Raw genomic sequence first — 18,259 nt, 5'->3', positions numbered from 1 at the left:
AGATCAACATTTCCCTCGTTATACACACAGATTCCCTTCTCATATCTCTGCCTGTGGATTATTCCTTTATCCCTGATAGAGCAGTGCTCAATGTCAATGACGGAACCCGCCAGCCAACTAAGCCGCTAGGGTAGGCCAGAAAATAACCTCGACAACGCAAACATACTTTGCAACATTCTTCTGAACCAGAGTAGGACGAGAATGAGCACCACAACGCTTCGCCATGGTCTTGTCGAGAACGCCAAAGATGAGTAGGAGTAAGGCGAATGGTATGATAGTGCAGACGATGAATAGACTCCATGATCTGAACTTTCCTTGCTTGTCTCTTTGTAGCCAATCGTTGTCATTAGCGAGACTGTGCGTACGACCAGCTTCAATAACACGGGGTGTGATCTTGTCTTGTCTCTTGAGCATCAGGTCTTGATCGTCATCGTACCCGGAAACACTGATGGGAATGGTTGGGGCCATCGACGAAGTGCTTGAACGAGTGCGGATGCTTGGAGAAGATTGTGGACTCGTGCGATCTTCCAGACCGGGGGGAGGGCCGTTCTGGAGGAAGTGCTTGTAGGGTGTGAGGATGCAATCGCTAGGGTAGCTGACGTCTGATTTGGGCGGGCTAGTGTCGACGGCACCGGTGGCAGGTTCTTCCGCCCTCTGTTTGCCTTTGTCTACGTACGCTACAGTGGGTGAGGTAGGTTCGTCCAGGTGCTCACGATAGCGGGATCTGTATCTGGCAGGCACGACCGGGCGAGTGACGGGTTGTGGCAGTCTGGGTGCCGGGTCTGTGGAAGGAAACAACTTGTACCTGCCAAAACTCGTTTCGTAAGGCTGAAAAACGCTCACTTCACCAGCAGAGACAACCTCGTCTTCATGCTGTTCAAATGCAGAGTCGGATTCATGATCAGACTCTTCGGCAGCGAAGGCACCAGCGCCCAAGGCCGACAAGAAGCCAGAGACGGAGGCGGGTCTCTCCCGGTCGAGAATCCGGGTTGGCGGCGTGGGGACTGCCTCGTCGCTCTCCTCGAGCTCGACACGGGGCGGAGCCGGGAGGTGGGCGGGGGAAGGGGGAAGGAGACTGGGGGCAGGGCCGGGGGCGAAGAGGGGGCGAGGCACCGCCGAGACACCCATGCGGGCATCTATATATGATTGCCTGTCGAGGTCTCCCGCGTGTATGAACGGGCCGGAGGCCTCGCTGTGCTGCGATGCAGCATAAGCCTCAAGGAGGCTCTCCACGGTGCTGAGGGTGGCCGAGCCCCTCGAGATTCCGCGACCCTTGTCGCCGGGTACTTGACCGTCCATGATGGCGGTCGAGGGGAGGGTCTATAGCGGGTCAGTCAGGTCAAGGGTACTGTAAGGGACCGATGAAGCCTACATCTATGCCTGCGTTGAGGCAAGAAGAACTTTTCAGGAGGTAGAGGTCCAGGAGGGATGTTGATGCTATACTAATGTCAGTTGAGCCCCGGGTCATGATGATGGAGGGTTTGTGGGAAGAGCACGTAGTAGCTGTACTCCAAGTGCAAGATCCCTCTCCCAAATGTAGCTGTAAAAAGGCAGGATAAAATTGAGAAACATGAAACACGTCATCGAGATACAGAAAACTGGCGGCCGAGAATGAAGGAAATAATACTTACATTGTGTACAAGGACTCGAGATCCTGGTATGTTCAGTCAAAGAGGAAGAAGATGCGTGGTTGTTCAATGATGGTACTCGATACTGAATGATCGAGGTCTGTGCGGGCGCTAGTGGCTTTGGGACAGTATTATGGGCAGTAACAGCCTCCTTCCCAGAGATTAAACGCAGAAGAGACACAGTAGTCATCGACAGACGCCTACTACTATCCTCCGATTCGTCTTCGATGTTTGTTGTACGCTCGAGGTAGTTCAAGAAACTGGTTCCACCAGATTGATCGAAACTCCATCCACAGCCAAGATTTTGTTGACACTGGTCAACATCTAGGATCAGTCCAGAACGGAACCAGAGTGGGCGACCAGCTACTTGAGCCTCTCGACCCTCACGAGTCCTCTGAGCGAAGGGAAAGCTTATGCAGAACGACATCTTCGATCCTCAAGCTCGGCGCGTTGGGCCAGGCTCTTCGTTCCGACGGCAACAGCACAACAGGTTCGCTGAGAACAACCCGAGCCTTGTCGATCAATGGTTTGTGTTGGACTCGAGAGAACGAACAACCACCCACTGGCTACTCGATGAAGCCTTGCTGACACAAATTCGATGTAGACTTCAGATGACGGACGCGAAGGCGTGCCAAACGACAACTTTCCAGATTCGAGACCTCCCGACGCTCGCTAGACCAGTACGATGGCACCGAAGTGATCGAAGATGATTGATCGGATTTTGATCGAGAGCTGGTCAGTCCTTTGAGTTCACCCTCGCTCGTGACGAAATGTTCTTCTATTGTCGCCTGACGGAAGTTGCAATCAATCACGAACCACGACACCGAATCGAGAGCCTCCAGCTTCTTAGATCGTCAAAGATGCCGACGAGGACGTCAAGGCCTGCACTAGAAGTCCCAGAAACTGCTGATCGATCCGGAAAGCAACGCCATATACAATCTCTCGGCTCTTCCTTGTTCGTCCTGTGCCCCCTCAACAGAAAGGAAGAGTTCTGGAAGACGTCGACACTGGACTGATGATCTGATTACAAGAAGATCAGACAACCGGGCGGGCAGCACGATGTCTGGTAGTCGACCTCCTGGCTTTGAGATAGCGACGAGACTGGGACGCTTGAACGCAGAGTCAAGCGGTATCTTGTTGACCCCGACTAGAGGCCGCCGTTTTGTTCCAGACGTCGCTGCAATTGCTTCTGTACCGGACGATCCTGTACCAGCGATTGATATGGTATGAACTGATGAGCCGAAGACGATAGTCGATAGGCCGGTGCACGATCGTTCGAGGTTCCAGGAGAAGAGCAGGACCTTGGAAAGAGAAATGGTGGTGTCGACGATACAGTACAGCTCGGACACTCAATACCAGTACGAACTCCAGATCAGCGACAATGACAATGTTGATGGCTGTCAAGTACGGGATGGGACACAACGTGAAGAGACCCGAGATGGCTGAAGCTTCACATTATTCTGGTGGTGCTACAACGGGAAGGTGTCACCCTGCCACGCCTGCCATCGACGTCTCGCATCGCCTGTACATGGTCGTTCTCAAAGAGAACCACACTAGAGCGACGCAAAACACAGGGTGACGCAAGAGTCGGGAGGTGCTTTTGTGCAGATTGTTATAAGGCTGTCAGGAGACGACGTCGCCCCAGAAGCTGACATCACGCTCCCTTCAAAGATGATCGTGACGATGGAAAGGCAAAGACTATATGACATATATCGACATGCTTCGTTTGCTCTTTCTCTCAGCACTGCACAGTCTCGTGGACTGATTGACTGTGTTGATGGAAGAAAAGGAAGACTCCGGTCCAAGAACCGAAGTTTGTCGGATCTACCTCGGCTTTACTGGATCAGCTGAACAAAGTTCATACTTCCTGACGAAGAATGCTATAAGCACCATTCGTTGTCGAACAAGTATGGGATGGATGGTAACTGTTTAAACATGCTCAGGAGAGTTCATTGTCTCTGAGTACCAAGTGTCCACCAGGCTTCTGCTATCACGCTCTAAAGTCGAGCATGGCACGTGCTCTAGTTCGTATAGCCGCGCGGCATGTGCCCGAGTTATCTCTCGATCATGTTCAAATTCTCGAGAAGCGACCGCGAAGTAGGACAAATGATTGTCGCCGAGTAAGATGTGCCGAGGGGGAGTCAATCAACGAATATACCCACCACCTCTTCTCAACCTGGTCGCCTTAAGATCTGAGTCGGCATCGCGATATCTTTGCCCGATCTTTCACCCTTGTCACTCGCATCTGTATCAGCCACAATTTCTTCAGGTCTCTTAGCATGGAACGAGCTCCCAGCTATGTACCAGATTTTTGTGTTTACGGGGTCCTGAACTTTCGCTTTTTAACAGCTGCTAAGATCATCGCACAAGCCATTCTCCCCTATCTCACAGCTGGATTCGAGGCTGCGAAATATCAGCCCTGCGCAAGCCCTTACACAACATCCAATCTCAGTCACATCGAGCGACCCCTATACAAACGAACCACCATACTAGCTGCACCGTCCCTTACAGCATACGAACAAAAGAAACCCCTAAAGTTCTGACAGATTGACAGCCGTTGCAACCGTATGCCGACACTATTTTCCTGGAATGGCAATCAACTGCGCGCCTCAAATGACCCGCGAATAGATATACTTTTTTCGAGCTCGCAAAACTGACCAATGGAATGGCGGAGTTTCCTGATCGGTATAGGGAGTCAAAGTGCGCGTCTTTCGGATCTGTGGGGGTTGAGGCCTCTTGAGCTTAAATTGGAGCCGCGGGCACCGTGTCAAGCGCTTTGCAGAAACTTGATCTACGAACGACTGTAGTGAACCGCGCGGCAGTAACGAGGAGAATAGACATTGGAGGTTAGCAGTGGTGCAGGCATAGTAACAGCAAATCCCTGGAGCCAGATGATCGGAATGTACAAATATTGTCATGGCTAAAATGCTACATGCAAAAGCAAATCTATAAGGTCGTAAACGTGAAAAGGTGTGATCCGAAAAATCAGGCATCTACACATAGCGATAGCAAAGGTCATAACCTTCTGTCGACGCAACACTCTTGACAGCAACAGAATTTCTGAATCCGCTAATCCTCACACGTTGATCCTCAACTCTCATCTCAGTGTTGGGGTGTTGTTGTTGCCAAACCCACCACAGACGATCTACCTGCATCTGGTGCAAGAAAAGGGGATCTACAAGAAACAAAGATGTTAGCTTAAAACTCAGCACAGTACGAGATTATTGGGTGATCTTACCTTGAGGCAGCTCAGAGCTCGAAAAGTCAAAAGGTGCCAAGGAGGTAATACGAGCTTCAAGGACATGGGCAAAGTCGTCGTAATTGTCGGCAGATACAATTTCAGACACGAGCGCGGCATCGAGATGTTGCTTTGCGGCTTCATCGCGGAGGGCGGCTTGGGAGTATGATACGGCCGGTGCGGATGCGTCTGTGGAGTCGGCGTTGTCGGTAGCGACCGTCCAGTCGAGATAAGGCATGTCTCCTCTATATCCGCATTCGCTGCGTAGAGAGGTCTCGAGCGTGTGCATGAAGAAGCGGTTCCATGGGAGATAGTCGGTGGTTTGGGTTGCGTGCCAGCCGGATGTGCTGTATGCAGACAGGAAGTCTCCGAGTCTGCTTCCAGTCTTGCCATTTTTGGAAGGAAGTTCCAGGAGGCAACGCATGGCTGTCTGGTAACGTGCTTGCTCTCTTGGCTTCATGTTTCGCCATTCACGACGGAGAGTGAGGTTGTCGCATGTACTCGTTGGTGCCGAGGTTGGTAATGACGTGCTTGTTGCGATGATGCTCGTCGGTTTCAGTAGTGTGTTCTGAGATCTGATCAAGGCCTCCGGTGTGCTCCAGTTGGAAGAGACGATAGTAGCGACGGTACCAATGACAAACAACAGCCATAGCAGTAAGAACACTGGTCGTGCCGGAGGTGGGGAGTCCGCATTCTGACTCTCTAGGCCGGCATATTGTGCATCTCTCTTCTCGAGCTCCCGTGCCAGTTGCTGTTTCTCTGACAGTATTGTTTGTTCCGACATGTTGACTTGATGTTGAAGTGTGATGTACAGCGGTAGAAGGACGTGATTGAGGAGAGTGACAGGCCACGGCACAGTCTAGAGTATATATCTCACGAGCACGTTTTTGACGCTGGCAGTAAGATTTGGCGAGGTGCATATATATAGGAAAGTGGCTTTGATGTTATGGAAGCCTACTGTTAGCGTTCGAGACATGTACCTAGATTCAAACGGGTCAATGGTGGTCATCAAATAGGAACGAGACACCATTGCACGCTACCGTGCGATCGGGTCCAGCTTCCACTTCTACGCTGCAACGACCTCGAGTGACCCGAGGTTGGCTTTGAAGAGGGGAGTTTGCCTTTTGCCAAACTTCAGCAGAAGGAAAAAGCAGCTGTGAGCAGGCTTGGAGTGACATCCATGAGCCGCCAGCGCGCGAATATGGTGTGCTCATCTCAACAACCCAGCAACACTCATGAACCACTTCTCCATCATCCCCGCAGCGCTTGCAGAGACGCTCGTGGGATTGGCGCGACAAGCATTTTTTGCAATGCATGTCTTAAGATTGGCAAGAGCAAAGCCTCCAGATCCTTCACGAAACGGGTTCTGGCCCTTCGTGCCAAGATCTATGGCTGCACAAGGGGCTGGAGAAAAAGCCGCTGCGCGTCAGGCGCCAGCTTTGGAACACGAACTGTGATGCGAAAATGGCGTTTTCTTCATGACTGAAAATAGCCAATCCTAAGCTGTCTAGGGCGGACACGTGCTACAGCTCAAGGAGAGACAGTTTGGCTTCGAAGATGAAATCAACTGAGACCGAGTCAGAGACAGGTCTCTCCTTCTCGGATGCCATTTCGATTGCGACATCGTCGCGGACCGCGGACAACGGCGGCTGAGAGCGGGCTGGGCGCTGCCTGCTTCTCCGCCCCACTGCTCCTCTTTGTGTTGCGATTTACGGTCATCTGGTGACATTGAAGCATATTTCGGCTTCATCGACGAGGATACTTGAAGTCGTCGTAGGCCTCGTATTACTTGGTTGGGTAGCAGACCACAATCACCAAACAGCTAGGGGCAGTTCACGGAGATTGATGGCACACGAGCGTTTTCTTAACAGTTGATAGAATTGCATGGTCTCATTAACGCGTTACTCGAGTAGGTACTTCTAAACATTTGCACCTTGTACCTTTTCGGACTTCTTCTCTTTCCGGGCAAACTGCTGCTTCGACTCGTGAGCGCGATCGAGAGAGTAGCCCTTGATGAAGAGACTCGCAATAAGTCCCGCCCCAGCAAGTGCGCAGCATGTTGCCCACACGATCTTCAGCGCGTCAGCATAGCTTTGGATGAGAGCATCTTTGGCAGGCCCATCCGGCATGTGGCCAATGATCTCTACCAAGGCACTTGAGTTCTTTGCCCACTCTGCTGCGTTTGACGCGATCAAGGCATGACTTGAGATTTGCTTCTTGAGTTCGTTCTGAAAGATGACGCCGCCGACAGCCACTCCGACAGCCTGGCCGAAAGTACGCAAGAAAGCGAACAATGTCATGGCGGGAGCGACGATCGACTCGTCTGTAGCAGCTTGCACGCCAAACATCAATCCCGGAAACAACAGTCCTGTGCCGACGCCAGTGATGATTGAGTAGAAGACCCAAGCGACGGTTGGAGTGTTGGGGGACAACATGTACTGCAGACCAAATCCGAGGGTAGCGAAAAAGAAGCCGCCCCAGATAGACCATCTGTATCTTCCTGACTTTGTCACAAGTATGCCGACCACCATACTGGCAGGCGCAACGGTGAATGTTGCTGGGAACAATGCGACACCAGATAGGATGGGCGAGTAACCTTTGACGGCTTCGAAGTATAGAGGTCCGTAGTAGAGCATGCACCATAAGATCATGCCGTGGATGAAGGTTCCGAAGTAGACAGCAGCGTTGTTCACCGACTTGACGATGTCGAACGGAATGAGAGGCTCGGCGGCGAACTTTTCTTCCCAGATGACAAACAAGACGAGGCCGGCGGCTCCGACGAGCAGAGGCACCAATGTGCGCCAACTAGACCACGAATACATAACACCACCCCAAGTCAAAGGAATCAAGACGCTCGTGGTGGATGCCACAAAGACGACAATGCCCACGTAATCGATTCTCTTCAGCTTGTCTATGGCAGTGCCGGAGACTTTGTTGAGCTTCAGGAAGATAGTGATCATCAAGCCGCCAATGACGACGAACGGAATGTTGATCCAGAAGATCCAGCGCCAGTTGGTGTCGTTGGTGGCAAAGCCTCCCCCTGTAGTAGTTTTGTCAGTGACATAGTAAGTAGGGTCGAATAAGTTGTTACATACCCATCAAAGGACCGGAGACGCTGCCTATAGCCCACATAGCACCGACCGTGCTCATGTAATTGCCTCGAACCTTCAAAGGCACCAAGTCTGTCGGGATGATCTCGCTCAGGACAATGATACCTCCGCCGCCAATGCCTTGGATGCTGCGGCCAGCCAGAAGCACCGCCATGCCTTTTCCACGTGGCGCGACCGACCCAACGATGGCACCGATGAAGAACAAGACCAGGGAGACATAGAGCAAAGGTTTGCGACCAAAGAGACCGCTGATGGAGCCAAATACAGGTTGGAAAACAGTGGCGGTCAAAAGGAACGATGTGCCTCCCCAGAAAGCTTCGATGGCTGTTCCATGGAGCACGTTGGCGATTTTGGCGAGCGCAACAGAGAGCGAAGTAGCGTCCAGGGCGGCCATCAGAACGATTATGAGTAGCGAGGCCCAGGCCAGACGGAACCGAAAGTCGGGTTTAAACTCATCGATGGGTGGGTCGTCCTGCGCTTGTGAGTCTGCCAAAGGAGACTTGATCTCTGTCGTGAGTAGAGATGGACGATGGTCATCATGCAGTGTGGCCATATCGTATGGGCTTCTTGAGGATGAGTTGAGATGAAGCAAAAGAAAGCAAAATATGGTTGTCAAGATGAGCAGATGAAGATGGTTTACTTGCGACTCGTTGGATTTGATGTTACTACGGAAAATTTCACACAGCGCACAACACGCCTTTTTGTATCTTACACACATGTTCGAACGTCACGAATAACATCGTTGCGGCTGAGAGTACTCCAGCCAACATGCAAGTGTCTCTTGCACCGACGGTGAGATGAAAGACCGCAGCCCAATCGTGGAGAGAAGCATTAAAGTTATTGAACTAGAGCGACAGGCCATATTTCATGACCGTGGGCGTAAAGTTGCTCCGCGTCTCCCACAAAAGTCAATTGCTTTCGGCCGATACGGGGCAAAGTCATGCTTGTGCCATACATTGTGGCCACTTTATATAATTGAAGGAGTACATAGTTCCGCCGAAGCGACAAATGGACAAGGACGAGGCTTGAACGTGTGCATAGTTTCAAAAACGATCATGACGCAGTCTTACATTGCCATGTTGGGACATAAGTGCGAGGTTCTGACTAGGTAGGCTGAATGCCAACTCCATTCGAGCGCAGGAGAGGCCCCCAAAGTGGTGAGCTCAGGCTTTCGTGCGGTAAGCTGTGGCATTTCAACCGTCAAGGGCATGGAGGAGCACATCATAGACTCTCCGCCCAGTGTACGACACCTACGACTACATGTCCGTCTGAAAAAGACGATGTTGGTCAAGAAGGCTGCGGCCAAAGAAGTCGGAATGCGACGGCCGACGAAGCAGCGAGGGGTCGGTCCATGAGGGGAAAGTACAGACGAAGATTTTACACATAGAAGGCCGTCACCGAAGCTGGCCTATCGATAGAGCCGATGCGATGTAGGTGGTTTCTTTGAGTCACGAGTATTCACGAGGAGTTGAAGAAGCCGATCTCTCCTTGCAGCTCTGCCAATTCAACCGACGACAAGAAACAATCGCTTTCAAAGAGAAGTCGTCGCAGCAGAAAGACAGGTATACACAAAGACCTCGGCGAGCTTTCCCCGCATCACGGCATCGTCATCGTCAACAGAAAGTGCCCGCCTATCGTCTGCCGAGGACTTGAGCTCACCCAGTTGAGGCACCTTCTGCCCGAGTCTGCCATGACCTTCATCTCTCGCATCGTCGCAAAGCCTGCCTTCAGGTCATCCTTCCAGCCAGTCACACGCATCAGCATAGCCTCGAGATCATACGCCATGGGACACAGTGTACCTCCTGTACGTCGACCCGACCTTGACCCGTACCAATGCTGACAGATCTTGTATAGCTCAAGGACCCGTCGCTTTTCAAGCAGCAGGCCTTCATCAATGGAAAGTGGGTCGACGCAAAGTCGGGCAAGACCTTCGAGGTCAATGGTGGGTCCAGATGGATCAGAAAAGGCCCTGGAACCGTCATACTGACTACAAGCCAGACCCGGCAACACACAAGCCGATTGGCACGATGCCCGAGATGAACAAGGAAGACGCACAACTCGCCATTGACGCCGCCGCTGCCGCTCTCCCCAAGTTCCGCAAGACAACAGCGAGAGAAAGAGCAAAGATGCTGCGCAAGTGGTACGACCTGATGGTTGAGAACGCCGACGACATTGCGAAACTCATCACATGGGAGAATGGAAAGCCCATGGCCGATGCAAAGGGTGAGGCCACATATGCTGCAAACTTCTTTGAGTGGTTCAGCGAGGAGGCTCCTAGAGCGTACGGCGATACCATCTCTGCCACTGTTGCTGGCAACAGAGTCTTTACCCTCAAGGAGCCCGTCGGTGTATGCGGTCTTATTACTCCCTGGAACTTCCCGGCTGCTATGATCACCAGAAAGATTGGCCCTGCTCTGGCTGCAGGATGCACCGTTGTTGCAAAGTCTCCTGGTGAGACTCCCTTCACTGCTGCTGCTCTGGCTGAGCTTTCCGTCCGTGCCGGTATCCCTCCTGGTGTTGTCAACATTATCACTGCTCTGAAGAACACCCCTGAGGTTGGAGAGGCCATCACGTCGTCCGACATTGTCAAGAAGGTCTCGTTCACTGGCAGCACTGGAGTTGGTAAGCTTCTCATGAAGCAGTCCGCAGACACCCTCAAGAAGCTCTCGTTTGAGCTCGGTGGCAACGCTCCATTTATCGTCTTCGATGACGCCGATCTCGAAACCGCCGTAAATGGTGCCATCGCTTCCAAGTTCCGCTCTTCTGGTCAGACTTGTGTTTGTGCCAACCGCCTGTACATTCAGAGAGGCATCTACGACAAATTCTGTGAAGCATTTGTCGCGAAGGTCAAGAACTTCAAGGTTGGCCACGGTTATGACGAGGGTGTCACTCACGGTCCTCTGATCCATGACCGCGCTGTTAGCAAGGTCGAAGCTCACGTTCAGGACGCTGTCAAGCACGGCGGTAAGGTCCTTGTTGGTGGACAGAAACTCCCTGACCTCGGCGACAACTTCTTCCAGCCTACAGTCATCCGTGACATGACTTCCGATATGGCACTCGCCCACGAGGAGACCTTTGGCCCTGTGGCCGGGTTATTCGCCTTCGACACTGAAGCCGAAGTCGTCAAACTTGCCAACGATTCTGAAGTTGGTCTTGCTGGCTACTTCTTTTCGCGCGACATCCAGCGCGTCTACCGCGTAGCAGAGGCTCTTGAAGTCGGCATGGTCGGTGTTAACACTGGTATCATCAGTGACCCTGCTGCACCATTTGGAGGTGTCAAGCAATCAGGTGAGTCATCACACAGCTCAGAGATTGTATTCATGCTAATTGTTCCCTAGGCTTCGGTCGCGAGGGCTCGAAGATTGGCATCGACGAGTACATGGTCACAAAGATGGTCACACTGGGCGGTATGGGACAGCCTCTGCAAGGAGAGTAGTACACGTTTCATAAAGCACATTAATGAATACTTGTATAGTACAGTATGGTCGAGGTACATTGCCATGTCAAAGTCCCATGTGCTTCAGTATGGCAGCCGAAAGTACTCCTCGAATCCGCCGAATCTCTTATATGTACTTGGCGACTGCATGTCTAGCGACATATTTGGTGTCTCTCACCGGCTAGAGATTCGTATCACATTGCGTGTCGGTCTCTTGTGCCAATCAGAAATTGGTACTGCTCCTTCGATATGTCGCGACGTCTCACCGACGCCGAGGTCAAGCAGGGTTTGTTGTCAACCTGTATGGCGATACATAGCGCAGACGCATGAACTGAGTCAAGGTATCTCTCAATATACACACCGAGCTCACGTTGGCAACTTCCTGATCTAAATATATTTGAGCGTACTCACATTGTCGTCTTGCATAAACGCGCTTGACGGCACCTAATTCACGTGATAAGAAGACCAAGCCCCTGTCTGTTCCAGGAGGTTCCTAAGTCCATCGTTCCATCTGATAAACGCGACACTTCCGCTTACGTACACAGCTCGGTACTTGTATCGAAAGTCTCGCGTCTTTAGGCCCTTCGACAAGCGCTCTTGCCGCCAGCTTCCAAAACATCCTGTTTGATAACGCCATCCCAGTCACACGCCAAGGTCTCCAACCGCTGTCTTCAAACATGGACGTCTTCACCATTTCAACATCTAAGGGGCGTTTGACCGAGTCAGAGGCTTTAGAAATTGAGCTGGACGTGATACCCGCGCTCCAAATGCCACAAAAGATTGCAACATTCAAGCACAATGATCTCTATCTACGCAAGCCGCTTATTGAAGACTTGATCTCCTGTCATCTCGGTATACCGACGTCTGATTTTGTACTTGACGAACCACAGGATTGGATACATGGATCCTTCAATCTTTGCTTGGTGTTGGATATTGATAGTTCACACAGCGCACGACTCCCGCGTACTGCTGTCATCAGGGACCCCTACCGATTGGAGAATCTGAACATTCTGACGCCGATTTCGTCGATGAGAAGCTTCGATGCGAAGCTGCTACGTACGTCTGGCTACAAAAGAACTGTCCATCTATTCCCACACCTCGTCTACTTGGCATTGGCTTTCCAGGAGGGCGATCGGTAAGCCTGAGATGTTCCAAATGCCATATCTCTTACTGACGTATTCCAGTTCAAAGCTGTCGAACATGAGTCAGTCTTTCATCGATTGAGTTGGCGGGTACGTCGTGGTCTGGCGTGGCTGCGCGGAGAGATACTCTCGCCATACTATGCTTATCAGCGGAACGATCTTACCGAGATTGGATACCTGCTTCTCGAGTGGGTAGACAATGGTAAAATGCTATCGTCGGGCTGGAAAGAGTACCGTCATGACAAGCGTCGAAGAAACAACCTATATCGTGGCATGACGAAGATGATGCTTGACATGGCACGACTCCCGCTTCCTCGAATTGGTTCGTGGACCATGAGTAATAGTGGTACAGTCTCGCTCACCAATCGGCCTCTCTCCGATTGGACTGGGTTCTGGAACAAGTACAATGTCCCAACATGTATACCCAGGGTATTTGGACGATTCCCAAACTCGACATTGATTCAGGAAAAGTCTGATATGTGTCTAGGGTATGACCTACGGCTCTACCGAGTCCTTTGTTCAGGACGTGATTAGATATCAGGACAGCCGTATGCGTCATCAACCCAACGCTATGCTTGACAAGGCAGACGGAATCTTACAGTTGTCATCATTAGTAGCCTTGAGAGCACTTGTGCCTCACTTCTTCGATCAGACTTCTCGCCATGGACCCTTCGTACTCAGTCTGGTTGATATGCACCAAGCTAATATATTCGTTGACGATGACTGCAACATTGTTGGTCTGATCGATCTCGAATTCGCACCAGTCGGACCGATACATGTGACTCGAGTACCGAACTGGCTCACTGACCGAGCTATAGACGACATGAAGAGCTCCAACTTGGACGAGTTCAAAGCCCAGTATGATGAGTTCGTAAGCACTCTGGAAGATGAGGAGGCTTTGCAAGGACAGGACAGCTCGTACAGCCAGCGGCTGCGAGAGGACTGGCAGACGGGTAGGTTCTGGTATCTCATAGCATTAGCCAGCATCAATGCCTTTCCCGCCATATTTCGAGACCATCTCTATTCAAAGTTCTTCAAAGGCAGGATCGACGCGAATTCTAATGTTGGTGCTCTCGCACAACTTTGGGATGAGGATGTTGATGGCTTCATTACCGGAAAGTTGGAGGACTATGAGCGATACAAGCGCGAGATCGGTAATATCTTCGCTGCTGCCAGAGCTCGAGAGGTCAAGTCCAAAGATAATGGTACTGTGACGGACAAAGAGTAGATAGAACTCAAGCCCACTCTCGCAAAGGCACACCAGCTCAGTGATCTTTGATCGAGCAAACACAGTAGATATCTGGTTGGCACGGCGCAAGCACGCATCCATCAATCACGTCAACACACGCGATCCACTCCACAAAGCTGGTCTCACAATACAATCCTCCAAAGGTCTTTCGAGACTTCCGAAAAAGAGTTGCTCACTCTTTCAGGGGCCGAACTTAATCTCGAGACCTACAACGATTGGACTCTGAACCAGCTTCGTACCTCCAATATCCTCATCACTTTTCCCTCTGAACTCCCTCGAAAGTGAAAGTGGTGGTTCTCTCTAGACGCGCGCATCATTCGGACTCTGCAAACACCACCACTATTCTACCCAACCAATTAACATACACACACTCGTTTCATGGAAATGCTCCAGGAAAACTCTTCCCCACGAAGGGATCCTTTGAACAAGTCTGGACGGCAAGAACAATGGAAAAGGTGAGTAGGCTGGAAGTCGGGGATATGTTTATGGGTACCGAGGGGACAAGCCAAGAAGTGCTTTTTGCAGATGCTGTGTTGCAGCATACAGAGATGATGAAGCAAGGATTGGATGAAGATGCTGCTGCTGCTGCTCTCTCAAAGATCTTTTGCTAAAGAAATGAGGTGTTTTGGAAAAAAGGGAAGTTCTTTGGGGGTCTTTGGGTTGAAGAGGAAACGACGCCAGGGAAAAAGACATCAAGTGTAATAGTACAGATACACAGCTTGAATCAGCACACGACATAAAAGACGTTTGCTCAAAGCTTAACTCCACCGCCCACAACACCATCCCAATCCCTCTTTCCAAACTCCTCGTACTTGTCCGCGCCTACAGGTAACCAGAAGATGCCATCCTCTCCCGTCTTCCCAGGATCGACACCTTGCTCTCTCAATCCATGTTTGGTATACTTTGCCGTGCCCGTAACCTCAAACTCCCTAACCACCCTCAAAAACAGGGGAATCGCAAACTTGGGCATCTTTTCCCGTGCGTGGGCTGCAATCTCCTTCATGGTTTGAGAAGTAGGAGGGGATTTCAGCATAATGGCTGCACAGCCAGCGCGGCCGTCATGGTTGGGCAGAGCAACACCGTAGACGTTGATTTCCTCGATGTGAGGAGAAGTGGAGAGGGCTTCGGCTACTTCATTAGTAGACACGTTTTCAGACTTCCAGCGATAGGTGTCTCCGATTCTGTCGACGAAGAACAGTCTTCCGTGGGAGTCTTTGCGTAAAAGGTCGCCGGAGCGATACCACGCATCTCCCTTCTTGAACACATCACGCAGGATCTTCGAATCCGAGGCTTTTTGGTTGCCGTAGTAGCCTACGTATTTGTCGCGGATGTTGTTGGGGTCGAGTGCGTTGATGTATTCGCCTGCTTCTTCGGGGCCTACTCTTTCGCAGAGGCCAGTAGCGTTGCGGTAGGGTTCCCCGGTTTCGACGTCGTGTTTTACGATTGCGGTTTGGGAGCCCATGAGGAGTGTGATTGCTGTTCCTGCTCTGCCCACAGCGCCGAGACCGAAGTTGTTCTTGCTCTTGACAAAAGTGCCACCCACGGCTTCAGTGGCCGAGTAGAACTCTGCAATCTCGAGGATGTTGAAGCGTTCCTTGAAGTTTTGCCAGACGTCTGGGCGCAGTCCATTGCCAAAGGCCAGGCGGATCTTGTGAGCCTTGTCGAAGGGTGAGGGAGGAGTGCTGAGGAGGTATCGGCACATTTCACCGATATACTGCATCATTGTTGCTCTCGAGGCAGTGGCGGAGGCGAAGAAAGTCTTTGGGGAGAAGTGGTGAGAGAGAATTGTTGTTGCACCTGCATGGAGGACGACTGAGATGTTGAGAATGGTTGCTGAACTGTGGTAGAGAGGCATTGCCTGTACAGTTGTCAGCTCTCGTTGTCACGAACACGACGCGAGATGGAAACTTACAGTGTAGTAACGGTCTGTCGACTTGATACCAAGCCAGGTGCTCACAGTCTTTCCAGACAGCAAGAACTTCTTCCAGGGCACAACGGCAGGCTTGGGCAGTCCAGTGGTTCCAGAGGTGAAGATGAGGACGGCCGTGTCGGTCATCTGGTTGCCTCCGCGCTCTTCATCAGGCACTCTCAAGCCCGTGGTCGCAACAATTCTGGTCTCAACGACGGCATCCAACACGACTGTCTTCACCGAGCCCTGAAGCTCTTGTGTGACTTCGGCGGTCAAGGCGTCCTCGATAGCAGGATCCACGACCAGCAGCCTGGCCTCGCAAGCCTTGACACAATGCAGCAATGCCTTGCCCCTCAGATTGGTGTTGATGAAAGCAGCCTTTGCGCCCAATGAGAACAAGGCAAACCAGAGATAGACGAATTCGGGCTTGTTGGTAAAGTCAATGGCGACCATATCGCCCTTCTTGACACCATGCTCTTGCTTCAGCCATGCGGCGAACTTCAGAACCGTCTCATAGACCTTTGCATAACTCAATTCTGCTGCTTGTAGACCCTTCAGATCGGCTGGTGTTGCGATGTCCTTGGGGACGTGTGGCGGGATGGCGAGGAATGAGTGGTCGCGTGTCTTTGGATTCAGGGCGTGTTTCTCGAGTTCGTAGAAGAGATTGACGCGGTCGTTCTTGACACAGCTTCGGACGTAGAGTGCACCGACTAGTGTGGCCTTCAGCAGGGCGTAGTCGCTGGGCCAACTGGTCTTTGCTCGGAGGTATGCAATGGATGCTGCCGCCGCTGCTGGAGCAGCGATGCTCAAGGGTAGTCCTGTGAGGTTGCTGCTCAGCAAGACTCGACGATAAACAACCTTGATAAGTCAACGTACCTGCCATTTCTGTCTCTCTTGTCGACAAACCTATGAATGCTAAGCTTTCCAAACAGGCGCGTCTCTGAATTCGTGAAAAGTATGATGATGGCGAAGAAGGAGTGAATTGGGATGAGCACTGAGCAGTGAAGAAGAAACCGGTCGATGCTAATTGACCTACCTAGAGCCTACCCCGATCATTACGTGCAAGCATTGGCGCCATCCTTAACGGCACCTTCACTGACCAAGCGCTTGCTGCTTCCCATAGCCTTTACCGTCTCGGACGTGGTGCCGTCGATGCGGGGAGTCAAAAGAAACCGAGGCTCGGCACGCTGTTGTGCCTGAGACGTGGCTGGGCACCGATCCTTCGCCCATCTCGGAACATCTCTTTCCGTTTCCAACCACTCTGTAATCATGTCGTCGAGGAAAGAGCATATCATCATATCGGATTTTTGACGTGACACTGCACCACTTTGATTCTGTCACACCAAGGTAGCACGCATCGCTGACGTGCGTCGGCACTCGCCAAACGTTTTTCGTCGAGCGCAGTATGTTCACTGTAGTATTCTGTTTCCAGAACCTCATCTAGTGGCCTGAACGACCTTCTCGAGTCTCCCATATGCCTCGAGTACTGCATCTGGTACATCAACATGTCCAATGAAGCCCTTTCCTCGAGGTCCATAGCCGTTCTCATCGTCTCGCAATCTAGCCACCTCCCCTAGAATCAAGCCTAGAAATCTGTCCATCTGCCACACATCCCGCTCTTTGACCTCTACATTCTCATCAAATCTCAATCGTCCGCCCACCTCGACGACTTTGGCTACGAAAGTGGGACATGCCTCTAAAATCACTTCGTCGTCCTCAAATGCCTTCTCAAATGATGCTTTCGTCCTCAAACTCATAGTCGGGTCTTGAATTATCAATATCTTGCCTCCAGATACCGAGATACCGATTTTTTGTAGCAGTTTCCTCGTCTCGATGGCATTGGCACCACAGTTGGTGCTTTGATCTTCTATCAACACTCTCACACCCGATTTTCCGATATCGTGGCCGGAGAAACAGTCGTCGAGGATCTTCTCCATGACTTGAGCTTCTGAAAGGCCATTGATCTGTGCTGAGAGGTGTTCGTAGCGAGGGTGATTTGCTACTGCGGTGTAGAGATATGGCGTCGAGTGACCTATGCCGCCACAGAGAATTATTGTACTTGTGAGCTGTGGCCCGTTCCGTTGAAGTGCTCGAAAGAGTGTTTCTGCACAATGGAAGATTGCGCTGACGCAGAGGACAATGGCGTCGTAGCTTTGATTTCCTGTAGACCCCGAGTCGAGTTGTATCTGGTCATGGGAGAGAAAAGAAGAGATTGTGTTGACGTCGTCCGCGAGCGTCATCTTCGATGCTGTGTTTAAGTATGTCTTTGACCGTAACGCGAGTGTGTATTGAATTGAGCTGGCGACGAAGCTCTGGATCAAGCTTTTGAAGTTTTGGCCATCCTCGGTATAGTCACATTAACCACATTTTCAGTGGAGAATCTACCCACAATCGACGTACTCACGGTCGCATCAAGTCTCTTATTTCTCCGTCCAGGAATTCATTGTTGTTCAAGAGCAAGACTTCCACATGAGAACGACAACAGGGTGGTGACTTCAACAAGTCCTCAGCCTCGGCTGCTCCACTTACTCCCCGCACCTCTCCACT

General features: G+C 51.4%; 8 protein-coding genes across 8 annotated transcripts; 2 read left to right on the top strand and 6 right to left on the bottom strand.

Moving 5' to 3' along the window:
- Positions 1-117: 117 nt before the first annotated feature.
- On the bottom strand, positions 118-2,055 carry AUEXF2481DRAFT_2459 (uncharacterized protein; the record flags this gene model as incomplete). The annotated part of the gene is made up of 3 exons (XM_013491215.1): positions 118-1,320; positions 1,373-1,437; positions 1,632-2,055. The coding sequence occupies 3 exons, from the start codon at positions 2,053-2,055 to the stop codon at positions 118-120; spliced, it is 1,692 nt and encodes a 563-aa protein (XP_013346669.1).
- A 2,299-nt stretch (positions 2,056-4,354) lies between these two features.
- On the bottom strand, positions 4,355-5,776 carry AUEXF2481DRAFT_37031 (uncharacterized protein). Its single transcript, XM_013491431.1, has 2 exons — positions 4,867-5,776; positions 4,355-4,803 (listed from the first exon to the last, which is right to left on the bottom strand). The coding sequence occupies exons 1-2, from the start codon at positions 5,648-5,650 to the stop codon at positions 4,622-4,624; spliced, it is 966 nt and encodes a 321-aa protein (XP_013346885.1). The 5' UTR covers positions 5,651-5,776; the 3' UTR covers positions 4,355-4,621.
- A 26-nt stretch (positions 5,777-5,802) lies between these two features.
- On the bottom strand, positions 5,803-6,118 carry AUEXF2481DRAFT_37030 (uncharacterized protein). Its single transcript, XM_013491430.1, has one exon. The coding sequence runs from the start codon at positions 6,078-6,080 to the stop codon at positions 5,862-5,864; it is 219 nt and encodes a 72-aa protein (XP_013346884.1). The 5' UTR covers positions 6,081-6,118; the 3' UTR covers positions 5,803-5,861.
- Positions 6,119-6,785: 667 nt separating this feature from the next.
- On the bottom strand, positions 6,786-8,529 carry AUEXF2481DRAFT_62740 (uncharacterized protein; the record flags this gene model as incomplete). Its single annotated transcript, XM_013491492.1, has 2 exons — positions 6,786-7,906; positions 7,962-8,529. The coding sequence occupies 2 exons, from the start codon at positions 8,527-8,529 to the stop codon at positions 6,786-6,788; spliced, it is 1,689 nt and encodes a 562-aa protein (XP_013346946.1).
- A 1,137-nt stretch (positions 8,530-9,666) lies between these two features.
- On the top strand, positions 9,667-11,412 carry AUEXF2481DRAFT_46117 (uncharacterized protein; the record flags this gene model as incomplete). Its single annotated transcript, XM_013491470.1, has 4 exons — positions 9,667-9,780; positions 9,831-9,918; positions 9,975-11,264; positions 11,315-11,412. The coding sequence occupies 4 exons, from the start codon at positions 9,667-9,669 to the stop codon at positions 11,410-11,412; spliced, it is 1,590 nt and encodes a 529-aa protein (XP_013346924.1).
- A 1,385-nt stretch (positions 11,413-12,797) lies between these two features.
- AUEXF2481DRAFT_492080 (uncharacterized protein) lies at positions 12,798-13,970 on the top strand. Its single transcript, XM_013491634.1, has one exon. It carries the CDS (start codon positions 13,045-13,047, stop codon positions 13,780-13,782), a length of 738 nt encoding a protein of 245 aa, XP_013347088.1. The 5' UTR covers positions 12,798-13,044; the 3' UTR covers positions 13,783-13,970.
- A 109-nt stretch (positions 13,971-14,079) lies between these two features.
- On the bottom strand, positions 14,080-16,821 carry AUEXF2481DRAFT_95182 (uncharacterized protein). Its single transcript, XM_013491548.1, has 3 exons — positions 16,589-16,821; positions 15,716-16,530; positions 14,080-15,661 (listed from the first exon to the last, which is right to left on the bottom strand). The coding sequence occupies exons 1-3, from the start codon at positions 16,593-16,595 to the stop codon at positions 14,555-14,557; spliced, it is 1,929 nt and encodes a 642-aa protein (XP_013347002.1). The 5' UTR covers positions 16,596-16,821; the 3' UTR covers positions 14,080-14,554.
- A 134-nt stretch (positions 16,822-16,955) lies between these two features.
- On the bottom strand, positions 16,956-18,245 carry AUEXF2481DRAFT_37025 (uncharacterized protein). Its single transcript, XM_013491429.1, has one exon. It carries the CDS (start codon positions 17,950-17,952, stop codon positions 17,149-17,151), a length of 804 nt encoding a protein of 267 aa, XP_013346883.1. The 5' UTR covers positions 17,953-18,245; the 3' UTR covers positions 16,956-17,148.
- Between the last annotated feature and the right edge of the window lie 14 nt (positions 18,246-18,259).

Source organism: Aureobasidium subglaciale (genome assembly GCF_000721755.1).
Source record: "Aureobasidium subglaciale EXF-2481 unplaced genomic scaffold scaffold_3, whole genome shotgun sequence".
Lineage (NCBI taxonomy): Eukaryota > Fungi > Ascomycota > Dothideomycetes > Dothideales > Saccotheciaceae > Aureobasidium > Aureobasidium subglaciale.
The sequence above is the reverse complement of the archived record's forward strand: the minus strand, read 5'-3'. Positions and strand labels throughout refer to the sequence as shown.

What these genes read in the sequence shown, in the direction of transcription:
- AUEXF2481DRAFT_37031 (XM_013491431.1), bottom strand. Translation starts at nt 5,650, where the DNA reads ATGTCGGAACAAACAATACTGTCAGAGAAACAGCAACTGGCACGGGAG. An exon ending in GAGCTCTGAGCTGCCTCAAG is followed by an intron (nt 4,804 to 4,866) that starts GTAAGATCACCC and finishes TGTTTCTTGTAG; the next exon opens with ATCCCCTTTTCTTGCACCAG.
- AUEXF2481DRAFT_37030 (XM_013491430.1), bottom strand. Translation starts at nt 6,080, where the DNA reads ATGAGCACACCATATTCGCGCGCTGGCGGCTCATGGATGTCACTCCAA.
- AUEXF2481DRAFT_492080 (XM_013491634.1), top strand. Translation starts at nt 13,045, where the DNA reads ATGACCTACGGCTCTACCGAGTCCTTTGTTCAGGACGTGATTAGATAT.
- AUEXF2481DRAFT_95182 (XM_013491548.1), bottom strand. An exon ending in CGACAGACCGTTACTACACT is followed by an intron (nt 15,662 to 15,715) that starts GTAAGTTTCCAT and finishes ACAACTGTACAG; the next exon opens with GCAATGCCTCTCTACCACAG.
- AUEXF2481DRAFT_37025 (XM_013491429.1), bottom strand. Translation starts at nt 17,952, where the DNA reads ATGACGCTCGCGGACGACGTCAACACAATCTCTTCTTTTCTCTCCCAT.